This window comes from Bidens hawaiensis, unplaced genomic scaffold (genome assembly GCF_021521415.1).
Source record: "Bidens hawaiensis isolate Kalapana, Puna unplaced genomic scaffold, B.hawaiensis_p1.1 tig00039461_1, whole genome shotgun sequence".
Lineage (NCBI taxonomy): Eukaryota > Viridiplantae > Streptophyta > Magnoliopsida > Asterales > Asteraceae > Bidens > Bidens hawaiensis.
The window spans coordinates 106,981-121,063 of NW_027496931.1; the positions used below are offsets into that span (position 1 = coordinate 106,981).

Genomic DNA, 14,083 nt, shown 5'->3' on the forward strand with positions numbered 1-14,083 from the left:
AATTGATTTAAGGTTTATATAATTATGGGTTATGGGCTTAGGCCCATGGTCCTTCCCTCTTTCCTTCATAGTCCAAGTCCATAACCCATATCCATTACCCAAAACTAGCCCGACCCATACTAACTCCTACTTATTTAATTATTACCCGATAACCCAAGTAAACTTTCCCTCCATTATTAAATAATATAATTAATATTATTTTAGAAATTTCGAGATGTTACAAATAATTAGGTTATTATTTCGGTCAAACCACAAATTAAGGAATGAGTTTATAAAAATGTAAAAAATTAAAAACATAAAAAAGGGTTGTTCATTCGGTTTCTAAAAAAGATAAGGACTGTCAAACTCTATAAATTATATTAATGAGATTCTTCAATGTGTATAAATCTAAAAATGTAAACTAATATAAGATTGGAAATTATAATGAGATATTAATTAGACGGAATATTTGTCACTTAATTGGAAGTTGATAAAAACAATAGAATAATGATTATATTAACATAGGTAATTTAATGTATATTATAATCTTATAAATAAAGAATATATACACGAATATTAAAAAATATATATACCCAATATTAAAAAAATACATCTTATTAGCTAATGTTCAATCCATGCAATTAGCTTATATGAGTCAGAACAATAACCTAAAATGATAAAGTCAAATATTAATAGTCATATTATGGAAGATTTTAATTATAATTTTATAACCGGAAACTTTGAATGGTCTTACCGGAAAAACAAAATAGTGATAATGACGATAGTATCTCCGATTTTTATTTAGAAGGTAAAATGAAATATTACGTACATCAATCGGGACAATAACCTGAAATAATTAAGTTTTGTTATAACATTGATAATATGGAAGATTTGAATTATAATTTATAACCAGAAAATTTAAATTGGCCTTACCAGAAAAAGAATAATGATAATGTCCATGGATGAAACTGATTTTTATTTAGAACCTAGAAGAACAACATGTAAAAGAAAAAACCAGGAAATATATAAAACTTCAAATAAATATAAAACAACCATTGTTATAGGTATAACACATGAACGGAAAAACTTACCGGAAAAACGTAAATACGTATAAATACTAGCTTCATCGCCGTTTTTGATTTAGAACCTAAACTGATTTTAAAAAAAATCAATTAACAATGAAAATAAAGATAAAAAGGTTAGATATACAATAACCGGAAGAAAATATGATGTTGCCGGAAAAAGATATAACCTTGCCGGAAAAGCATATAACATTGTTGGCCATTAGCGTATAATATATAACCTTACCGGAAAACGATTAATCTCGATCTACATTACCGAAATATAGAAGATGGTGGATGGTGGAGTTAGTAAGCCGAGAGAGAGAGAGAGAGAGAGAGAGAGAGAGAGATATTAAAATGATTATGGTGGAAAAATCTTAAGGTTAGATAAGTTTTTTGGGTGTTTGGTGAACAAGACACGTGGTAGCATAATAGGCAATATGAGATTGGAAACTTGGTGACTTGGATGCATAGGTGGACATGCTAGTAGAATGACATGTGGAGAATTGGTTTTGATTTAATAGATTAGTAAGATGTTATAATCATGTATTAAGTGATTAGCATAACAAATTGATCAAATGTATGTTCGGTTTCGTATAACCTTAATTGTGTTGGTTATCTAAGTTCAAACAAGTTTAAATTATCAAACCTTCAAACCATTCAAACTAGGGGTGTTAAGGGTTCAGTTTCAAACCGGAAAACTGTTCAAACCGGTAGTCAGTTTTTTTATTTTACTCCCGGTCGGTTTGTTTTAGAATTTTAAAACGGTAACCAACGGTTTGGTTTACAGTTTATATCAAAAACCAGTCGTATTAAATCAGGCCATAAGATCTTAAATCATATTTTAACTTTAGATACTTCTTATCATATATATATATATATGATAATCTACTTTAAGTGGTTTGTGTTGAATTACTAAATTTCAAAAGACACCTAAATAAAAAAGAAATGTTGATACTATGCAAAAAAAAAAAATTATTAAACTGGGCTGGCCCTTATATTTAGAAGCATTTGTTCAATTAGAAGTGTCACATTTTAACTGTTGGATTGCAATTTTTACATGTGTGCAGAAAAAAAGTTTCTACCGTTATGAAGGCGGCCGGTGCCAAGGGCCAATTTATGATGATTCTGTTCTTGGTCACCCTGTTCACCCTTTTATTTGTTTTGGATTTCTTCACCTAGAATTGATATAAAGTAGCAGACAAGACCTAGTGCCTTCTTGGTAGATTTTAATTTAGGAAATGGATAAAAGATTTTAGGTTGTACATTATTTGTAAATTAAAACATTACTGTTGCATATTTTTCAACTTTGATTTCGAATGTTGGTAGTAATGTGTATTTAACTTGTATTTTGAATCATTCGTCAACTTTGAATTTAGTATTTCCATGGATTTTGAAGTAGTAATGCGTAATTTGGATTTTTATGATGTTTTGTATTTTCTTTTATAATTATTCATCAGTTAGATTTCTAACCAAACAAATACGTTTTATTCAGCACGAAATAGTTCAGAAGGGCAAAATAGTAAGTCTGCATAGTTATTCAGATGTCCAACCAAACAATGGTTACTAGTTCAACACTTACTGGTTTAGAGTCTCTTAATCATTCAGACATCTTAATGGTTTAGCACTTAATGGCTCAGCACTTGCCAAACAACCCCTAAGTTGGATGGTGGAGAACTTTGACGGTTTGTGTCACCATTTGAATTTGGAGTTATGCTATTTTCACCAGTGAAAGATTTAATTTCCTTGAAAAAAACAAATTATTAAAAAAGATATCATTGTCATAGATTTTAAAAATAACATTAAAAGGTTTCAAATATTTACCTTGTTATTGACAGTGTCTTCAGATTGACAATCACTTGTTCAGAAATCTCAACCTTTCAAGTAATAAAAAAATAAATTAAAACTATAATTAACATAAAATAAACGTGATAAATTTAAAATAAAAATAATACCTCGTCGGTGTTAAACTTATTTTCCAAACATTTCACTATGAATAAATCTTTAGTATACTTGGCAATATTAAAACTGATTGCCTTTTTCAAAATATTGTATTTCTTTATGTCAATTTTAAATGCATATTTTCTTTGAATCAAAGTGTTAAAGACACTTGGCATAGCAAAAACCTACAAAAGGAAAATAAAAATAATTGATGTTCATCATATAATAGATATTCGATTATTAATAAAGAAATTGTTGATAAGTATCTACTTACACCCTTGGTTTCCTCCACTAAGGTTTTTTCTGTAACATTTAATATCTTAAAAGCCTCATTGTCCCGTAATGTTTATGAAACAGTACTACTTGTGTCTTGAACACAAATTTGAATTCTAAAACTGTATAAAATAAGTTATAAACTTAATTAAAACGAAACTATAACAAATTATTATAAATTACAAAACAAAAATATATATTAAACCTGGAAACCGGTAATAAGTTCATCCCTTTACATCCTTCATTATAGCAGTCATAAAGATTTTCATTGTTAGACTTAGACCATGTGTAGTTATAAAGCCCCACCCCTGCATGTGACGCCCAATCAGGGTTATAGTTTTTTACAAAAACAAGGTGTAGTCATAACTCTCCACCCCCAGGCGTTATGCGTCACGTGGCGCCCAACCACTTTTAATTTTTTTTGTGTTTTTTTAAATAATAATTCATTAAGTAATTAAATATAAATTAAAAATAAAAAAATACATTAAACTCACAAATAAAAACTAAATTAAAATAAAAAAATACATTAAATAAATAAAAACATCAATAATAATAATAAGACTACATGTTTTATTTTTAAATATTTTCGCTTGCTGAATTGCTTTTAAAGATTGGACTCTCGGGTCGTTTTCGGATAACTCCTTTGTTAAAACCTCGATGTCGTTGTCCAATTCATTCCTTTTAAGTACTTCGACGGCGTCCAAATTTACCTGGAGACGTTTAGCTCCAAGTTCTTGTATATCTTTGAGTCGAATGTTCATTTATTTGTAATGACTTTCCATTTCGGCATTCGAACCCGTTGCTGACGACGACGCGACCCCTTTCCCTTGCTTCTTCTACCCCCCTGTCGATGCATCTCGGTAATATCCGCATAGAGATTCCCGGCTTCATTATTGCTTAAGTTGAAGTTTCGAGCGTTGGAACGAGGCGTTTCTGGATCAACCGAAGACGATGTTTTAGACCTTTTTTTAGGTTGACTTTCGGTGTCGGCCTCCATGATTGGGGCACATTTTGGGTGAAACCTCAGGTATTGTTTCCAAATGCCAAAGTAATTGAAGTTCCCCCGAAACCTTATGTTGATACTTTGTTAACACCCTTTCCATGATTTTCGCGTCAGAGACACCGCTACTCCACGTTCGAGTCATCTGAGAGTGAACCATATGGAAAGCCGTGCATTTGGTGTTTATATCGTTCCATTTCGAGAGTAACGAATCTTTTTCTCGACGCGAGTCCCGCCAAGTGTGTGGAACAACTCTTTAGTTTTGTTCCAAAATATGCCCGCTTGTTTATAGTTCGTTAAAAAAATAAAAACATTACAAGTTCAATGCTTGCTAAGAAATTAACAAAAAAATATGTTTTTTAAAAACTTACCGAACTCGGGATCTTCCGATATCGCGCACCAAGCACGAGCACATAGTACACACTCGTCGATACTCCACGATATCACTGTCTTTTTAGTCCGAGCTTCGCTGGGGGGTTTCTTTACGTGTTTTCTCGGACGTCCGCGTTGGCTTGAACCGCCGCGAGTCTCCGGAACGGGGTGTGGCTCTAGGGTGATTTGTGTCTCCGGCACCGTTTCGTTGTCGGTTTGGGAACCTGAACCGGCAAAAATGTTTGTGGTTGGGTTTTGGAAACCGGACACCGTATTTAGGTCAGGGGCTCCGGAACTTAGATATTGCATGTACGCGGCCATATGCGCTTCGAACGGATACGAGGATTGAGGGACAGGGACTGTTGGCATCGGGATGGTAGATGGGTTCGGTTGTGGATTATTCGTCCCGAGATTGTTTGCGTTGCCTTGTTGGACATATTAACCGAAACCGAGGACATTTTGGTTGTTAAACGGAAACATTTTGGTAGTAGTAGAATTGTGTAAAAAATATGTGATAGAGAAGTAGTAAAATTGTGTAAAAAAATTGAGGGTTGAGTTTGTTTTTATAGTATATTTGTGTTAATATTTAAAAAAGTTTTTTTAGTTGCAACGGATATATCCCAACGGATATATATTTTGAATTTTGTGTCATTTCTCGCGTTATAACAAACGCCGGACCAAATTAAACAACCCAAAACACCGGGGGGGGGGGGGGGTGTGCCTCATGCGTTATAGGGCAAACCGCCATGATGAAGCCTCTACTACGCTTGGCCTTAGGTGTTTTCGGCTTTAACGCTTTCGAACACCTCCCGCTATGAATATGTGAAATGTATACAATGGTTGCAAGGATAACGACTTATTTTATCTGTTTTAATCATTATTATTAAAATGTAATTATGTTATATAAAAAATGTATATATTTGAAAAAAATGCAAATAATAATAACAAACCTTTTCAAGCTCTATCTCTGTTATTAAGTTAAATGGTGTTCTATTTAGAAAATCCTCATTTACTGTGTAACGGACGATGATGAAATTGACCTTTTCAAAGTGTGTTCGATATGTCTTTGGTGTTTGAGGATTGACATTTTCTTTATCATAAGGAAATAAACTAGTAACTGATGATTTTTTACGTTTACTAACACTTCAGTGACCTGAAAGCAAAGATAAAAAAATGTGAATAATAAAAAATCAAAAGGGATAATACCATACAATGTTATTATATTAATAAATAGTTACCGGTAATATAGTCGTATTTTCTTTTGCTATCCAAACGTTGTTTTCGAAATTTTCTTTTCTCTTTACAATAGCTTCTATCAAAAGCCATCGCTAAAATAAAAATATGATTATAAGGTAAGCATAATATGTAATATGAAATGAGTAAAAACAAAACAAAAATTTACAATTAATTGTATCATAACAGTGATATAAAGTTGCATTGTGATATGCAAACTGAGAGGATATATGAGCGAGGTTCTTCTTTTTGTTATCACGAATCATTTTTCTTATCCTTTGGTTTTCCTAAAAGATATCTAAACTTAACAAAAATTGATATAATAGTGATTTTAACATGGCCAATATTTAATAAAAATAAACACATCAAATAATAAAAACTAAACTTACAATTTTAGGTCAATATATCTTCATTGTGTTATTTGTTGTGTACAGGCCAAATTCTCATGGTGATATATATATATATATATATATATATATATATATATATATATATATATATAAAACTTAATAATTTTACAGAATAAATAAAAACTATGATGTAATGAATATGAATAATATAAACAAGAGTTTAGAGGAATATACCATTAGTAATATTAGATATAGGTGTTCGCATCACAATATTACTAAATGTAGAAGACATTATAGGTGTTGTTTGTTTTTTCAGAGGTAAAATGTTTGCAGGTTGTGGACCACATCTGCAGATATGAGATATCTATAGAAGAAGAGGTGGACCAAACATTTGCAGTCTGCAAGAAGAAGACTGTTTGTTTTTTAACGTCTACATACTGCTAAAATGAAACAAAAAATTTTAAAATAAGCTAAAATTTAAATTAAAAAGTCATTTAACATCGAAACAACCATTAAAAATAAACATATTTTTGGTAATTAAACATCAAAACAACCATTAACATAAACATCAAAACAACCATTCTACATAAACCAAATAAACCAAAAGCATACAATGTCAACATAGCAATATATATGTTGATACACGAGAACGTCTTTAGCTTTCGTCTTGTGGTTGATTTAATAGTTGGATTCGCAAACGGGTTTTGTAATGAACGTATACGTGGTTGTTGTTTCTTGCTGCTACTGTGCACGTATAAGTTGGTGACAACTCATGCATGAATGGACGTATACGTGTTGATTAATATACGGGCTGATTTTGTTAACTTACACGGCTACAAAATTTCACATATAGATTGATGGATAGTGGACGTATGTGTTGTTTGTGCATGGGCATATTTGTTGCATGTGGACATTTTATCTACAAAATTTCGTTTTAAAATTAGTATTTGAATTCATAATAAAATTTTATTATATCTACTAGACTTTCAAGACTTTTTTGGTAACTACAATACTACATTATAAAATAAAATAATAATTTAAATTCCATGTATCAAGTATATATATATATATATATATATATATATATATATATATATATTTGACTCATAAGTTTCTTACTCCTTTTCCATCTATAAGAAATCCGAGCTAATTTGGTTAATTCAGTATTTTTTATTACAATAAAAATCAAAAGTTTATAATCGGATTCTTATTTTTTTTAATCTCTAAAATATCCTACCATGTTAGATTCACCTATCCATTGCTAAAACAACCCATCCTATTACCTACACAAATAATCATATTAAGTTATCAAACTACACATAACATATTAACATGCAAATAACAGATAATCATATTAACCTGCACATAATCATCTTGACCTACACATAATATGCACATAACCTACATAGATGATCATATTAACCTACACATAACTTATTCTAAAACATTCTATCATGTTTACCTAGACAAATAATCATATTAACCTACACTTTTATATATACCTCCTACACAACTCGTAATGCCACCAACACTTGGCATATAAAACTTCACGAATCATGCTTCTAACCTATATTTAAAAAGAATAAAAATAAAGTATCATTATGATATAATATACAACGATCCATACTTCTTACCTACACACATCGTGTATCAACGTCTATTGGATTTGAAGCATCATTTGTAAATTTTGAAAGTGAGATGTTATGTGCAATTATTCCACTTTTCGTTACTAACAAAATGGATTTAGCAATTTTTTCAAATAAGAAACACAAAATTTTGGATGAGAATATACTTACCAATAGACATTCATCAACAATGCTTTATTAGTTTGAAGCTGACAACTTAAGCAAGGAAAATAATAAAAATCTACAATAACACTTCATATTTGGCAATAGTTTTAGTTATTCCCATTTTTTTTATCTTATAGACGGATGTTTACACATTAAAAAAACAATTTAATAAATATAGAAAAAATCATATCACACATACAAATAAGAAAAAAAAATTGAGTTGTGGTATATTAATTTAGGAAATTAAAACCAGGGAATTAAATGATTATTATATTAAATGAGAAATTGTGATGACTAAATTACAACATTGCCCTTCTTTATCGAAAGACATTAAAAACATGAACCATTTAATTACAATAATGCCATAATCAATCTAGTCCATAGATCAATCTTCATCAATGGTTATAAATCACTTCTCGCATTTCTCGCATTAAGATGACTTCTCTCCCGAACCATCCCCTATATATATATATTAAAAGTTTGTGAGACGGATTGAAATCACGTTACGATGTAAACGAAACTGATTCAACCCTTTAATGTATCGAGCGGAAATCGATACAAGATGAAAAAACACGATAATATCTCGTTTAAGCACAAAGTTTATTAATCGATCACATGATTACAAAAGATATGAAAGTTAACGCTTACGAGACTTAATGGATGTACATGTACACCAATGAAAATAAATGATCCAAAAGCTTAACTAACTAACTAACTCACACCCTATTTATAGACATTAGCAGCACCTATCAGCGTATAAGTCCAATTCATTAGCATCCGTATAAGTTTCATGTTCAGTCCAGCGGATAACTATCAACCACTCAATCAATATGCAGCAATTAGTTAATGTATAAATCCATTTAACAAGTAGCCACATATCATCATATTATATCATATTATGGGTATGTTTGGCAAAACTAGCTGGTAGCTGGTGGCTGGAAGTTGTTAGCTGTTAGCTGTAGCTGTTAGCTGGAGCTTTTTAGATATATTTAGGTATTTGGTAGAGTAGCTGATGCTTTTAATAAAATGTATTCAAGGTATTGAATTGATTAATGCCATTCATGCTTGTTTATTTTGTTACTCGACTAATTTCAAATTATATTTAGGATTGTATCAAATGTATTGACGGTACACACATAGGGGCCTATATCCCAGAGAGTCAACAACTACCTTATATTGGTAAAAAAGAGGTACCAACTTTCAACGTAATGGTGATTTTGATATGTGTTTCGCATTCGTATCGATCGGATGGGAGGGTTCAGCACATGACACACGTGTTTTCATTAACGCGACCCATGATAGTAAATTCAGCTTCCCACACCCACCTGAAGGTAATATTTAAAATTGTTTAAACATATATATGGAACTGTTTCATGTTATTTTTAATAAATCCCAACATCTTTTGTTATTCAACTCCTTTACCAGGCATATATTATTTTGTTGATAAAGGATATCCAAGCAGAAAAGGATACCTTGTTCCATATTCCAAGACAAGATACCATCAATCTCAATTTCAAAGAGTGCCCCCGAATAATTTGCAAGAAGCTTTCAACCGTTCACATTCATCTTCACGAAGTTATATTGAGAGGTCATTTGGAATTTGAAGAACGATTTAAGATACTTGGTACAATGCCCAAGTATAACGTTCAAACACAAACTGATGTTATCATGGCTGCATTTGCATTGCATAACTATATACGTAATTCTCAAGAAGATATCATGTTTACTACAATGGAGCAACATCCAAACTACATACCACGAGATGAACTTCATGAAGTTAGTAACCATGATGTTAGTAAACATGATATCACGAAATGTCATGGTTACTAAAATCATGAAGTTCATCTCATGGTATGTAGTTTGGATGTTGCTCCATTGTAGTAAACATGATATCTTCTTGAGAATTACGTATATAGTTATGCAATGCAAATGTACCCATGATAACATCAATTTTTGTTTGAACGCTTACTTGGGCTTTGTACCAAGTATCTTAAATCGTTTCTTCAAAATTCCAAATGACCTCTCAATATAACTTCGTGAAGATGAATATGAACGGTTGAAAGCTTCTTGCATATTATTCGGGGGCACTATTTGAAATTGAGATTGATGGTATCTTGTCTTGGAATATGGAACAAGGTATCCTTTTCTGCCTGGATATCCTTTATCAACCAAATAATATCTGCCTAATAAAGGAGTTGAATAACAAAAGACGTTGGGATTTATTACAAATAACTTGAAACAATTCCATATATATGTTTAAACAATTTTAAATATTACCTTCAGGTGGGTGTGGGAAGTTGAATTTACTATCCTGGGCTGCGTTAATGAAAACACGTGTGTCATGTGCTGAACCCTCCCATCCGATCGATACAAATGTGAAACACATATCAAAATCACATGTTACCATTACGTTGAAAGTTGGTACCCATTTTCTACCAATCTAAGGTAGCTGTTGACTCTCTGGGATGCAAGCCCCTATGTGTGTACCGTCAATACATCCGATACAATCCTACATATAATTTGAAATTAGTTAAGTAACAAAATAAACAAGCATGAATGACATTAATCAATTCAATACCTTGAAATACAACATGTATCTTTTGTTGTTCAAGATTTGAGGTGGTATAAAGTCAAAAGTTGGATCTTTTGGTCTTATAATGTCGCGTGCTAGACCTTGAAAACCTTTATCTCTACCGGCTATTGCCTCTAGAACTTCATGAAATGCTCTACTAATAGTCTCCCGAGAATGTTGAAAACGCTCCCCAACATCCCTGTTAGATAATCCCAATGCCAATGTATACAAAAATATCCCCACCTTCTCACAAGTTGACATTCGATCACTCGACTGCAATCCATAGTTTGATTCAAGCTCTCTACATAATTTCATAAACACGTTTGGATGCATTCGGAATGCATTTACACATCGTATAGGATTTCCATTTAAAACTTCCATTATCCAAGCCTGCCCCGTTTGTGATGATGTCATGCATGGTTCCTTGTATATATGCTTATAATAGTATGCAGCAACTAGATCACTTATATAAGTTGAATCTAACAAAAATTTATAACAATGCAGTTTGTGCTTCTTCTTGCTTGTTTCATTATTCATAATAACCCTGGTAATAAATACAATATCAGTTTAACATATAAACACATTACTAGCTAAAACATAAACACATATATAGCTTAACATATAAAGATGTAAATAATATTCTCAAATAAAAAAAAATTAAAATAAAAAGATATTAAATAGCTTCCTATATATTCATGCCACTAAAACATCAAGGTAAAAAACAATAAATCAATCCAAAAGAAATAAAGTTCAAACAAATAGAGACAATAATGTCTTTGTAACATATCCTCAAAGAAAACTTTGGTCGGTGAGCCTTTGCTTTCGTTGCAGCCACGCTAACCTACTATGATCATGTCGCACATTTATAAACATTTCTCTTTTCACGGGATCTTCAAATAAATCCATTACAAAGAACCACAACTCCTTATCTTCTCTCACTAATCCTGCATCTACCATCTTGTTAAGCACACCTATAACAGCTTCAATACTAAAGTTACTACTTTCACTGAGTTTGGAAGAATCTAATTCTAATATTTCTAGAGCACGCTGTTGATTCATATTACTTTGAGTTAAATGGTCTTTAAGCATTGAAACCCCCAATGAGTCTCTCCCTTTACGTTTCATCTTAACTGGTTTAGGCTTAGTGTTTACTATAGTAGGCTTCTCAAATTTTTTTGCAACCTCAGTGGCAGTTGATGTTGATGCATCAGGTTGACGTACTTCATTCAAAAAGTCAACGAAGAAAGTATTTTTTGGAGTTTCCAAGTTTTCTAGATTAGAAGGTGTATCATTGTGTACTTGAAAAGCATCTCCATTATCACCTTCTTCAACATTGTCATCCTCAAGGTTCTCAGCATGCACCTCACTGAATGTCGTTGGATCCATAGATGGCGCCACGCAATTTTCCCCACTAGCAACTGCATCTCCAAATAACTGATCCCACTCTTCTTGTAGTTGTATAGATGGTTGATTATTTTGAATTGCTAGAACTTTCGAGTATTCCTACATAATTAAACGGTAAATCGTTAGTTATCATTGTGACCGGTATTTAAATTTAAATGAGTTATATTTTTGTCACATGAATTTTTCTTTTCCACCATTCATCAGAACAACTAAGTTGCTTGGTACTTTCATTCCAGCCTACACCAGTCTCTTCGTTCTTAAGTGACTTCCAAAGGTTGTATTCTTTTCTCATATGGTCATATTTGTTCTTCATAGCTTTGTCACTGACGAATTATGATTTATAATCTTTTCAAACTCTGGCTGAAGAGAAACCCATTTGAATGAGGAAGTTCGACCATGCTTCGTTATATATTTGTTTAAGAACAGACATAACTTTGATACCATTTGTTTTGTCCAAATTTCTCTTTTCCCTTTCTCTTTTTTGGAATCCGTCTAGTAACCATGCATACATATATACACAATTTAAAAATATAAAAAATAATTAAAATCATCTACAAACAGATGTGGCAAATATTAAGCATGTTTAAACACAATATGTCCACAATTTAACTCAACTAATTTGTACTAACAAACGGGCCCATTTGACTTTCCCGTGTTGATATGAGCACAAAAATTCCTACCAGGCCCGTTTGACCAATATGTCCACAATTTAAATCAACTAATTTGTACTAACAAACGGGCCCGTTTGACTTTCCAGTGTTGATATGAGCACAAAAATTCCTACCAGGCCCGTTTAACCAATATGTCCACAATTTAACTCAACTAATTTGTACTAACAAACGGGCCCGTTTGACCTTCCCGTGTTGATATGAGCACAAAAATTCCTATCATGCCCGTTTGACCAATATGTCCACAATTTAACTCAACTAATTTGTATTAACAAACGGGTCCGTTTGACCTTCCCGTGTTGATATGAGCACAAAAATTCCAACCAGGCCCATTTGACCTTCCCAGACTAACTAGATTTTCGGATTTCTTAAAAACTCTAAATTAAGAAGTAGGTAAAAAGGAATATGTGTAGTATTGTGTTGGATCATTTTTTTTTTCAGGTTAACAACTTGCCACTTTTATATTGAAATGGAATGTATGTTTATTTTCATATCTGTGTTTATTTTTGGTGCCACCTTTTCATATCAGGCTTAACACTCATTATTGTCAAACGGGCCAAAGTTTGAATTTGTTACTTTTGTCAGGGAAACAGGTTTAGTTGGGTCCCAAACCCAATACGGTACCCACAAAAACGAACTCGTTACTAGATTTATATAAATGAACACATATCTTTTCTCAATTAAATTCGGTACCAAATCGGTACTATACCGAAAAACAGGTACCGAATCGAACCGAATTTTAAGAAAAAAACAACCATGAAACCAAACCAATGAACTGTTTGGGTAGTTTCATGGTTTTGCACCGAACCGCGAACACCCCTAACTTCAATAATTCATTTCTTAATCACATTTTCTATGTATAAGTAAACAACAGACTATGTGTTGGGCATAAATTGTAAGATATCACATAGTGATACTTTCTGTTTGACCCACTGAGTCAGAATTGATCTCTAGATGAAATGAACCACAATCAGTTTGCTATTTGCTATTGATGAAGTCTTTGGTTTGGGCTCAAAGTTTTGGGTTAAATGATTTAGCTATGTTAGAAACTTAATATTGATTATAAGGTCAAGAACTCAATATAACAAATTTCGATTTTAAAAATATCGTCTAACCAGTTCGTTTCGATATTAAAAACTTTGAAAGCGAAACGAGCAATTCGACCCAAAAAAATATTGTGTAATCGGTTCGTCGATTTTAATAAAAATCAACTTTTTAACCCAAAACTTTGAGCCCAAACCAAAACTTTGGGCTCAAAGGCTTTGGTTAGACGATTTTAAAAATATCATCTTACCGGTTCTTAAATTATATATAATTTGCGTATAGTATGTGTTTAATCTGGGCCGGTGACTTTTAGGTAAAACTTAATTAATATGTTTGTTTTTTTACTACAACTCCACACTTTTATACATATATAATTTTTATTAGTATATGAACTTT

The 14,083-nt window shown here is 31.9% G+C and overlaps 1 protein-coding gene and 1 pseudogene across 1 annotated transcript; both read right to left on the reverse strand.

The window, feature by feature from the left end:
* Positions 1–10,439: 10,439 nt before the first annotated feature.
* On the reverse strand, positions 10,440–10,952 carry LOC143591215 (uncharacterized). Its single transcript, XM_077071488.1, has 2 exons — positions 10,578–10,952; positions 10,440–10,508 (listed from the first exon to the last, which is right to left on the reverse strand). The coding sequence occupies exons 1-2, from the start codon at positions 10,950–10,952 to the stop codon at positions 10,440–10,442; spliced, it is 444 nt and encodes a 147-aa protein (XP_076927603.1).
* Positions 10,953–11,360: 408 nt separating this feature from the next.
* On the reverse strand, positions 11,361–12,419 carry LOC143591216 (uncharacterized; annotated as a pseudogene).
* Between the last annotated feature and the right edge of the window lie 1,664 nt (positions 12,420–14,083).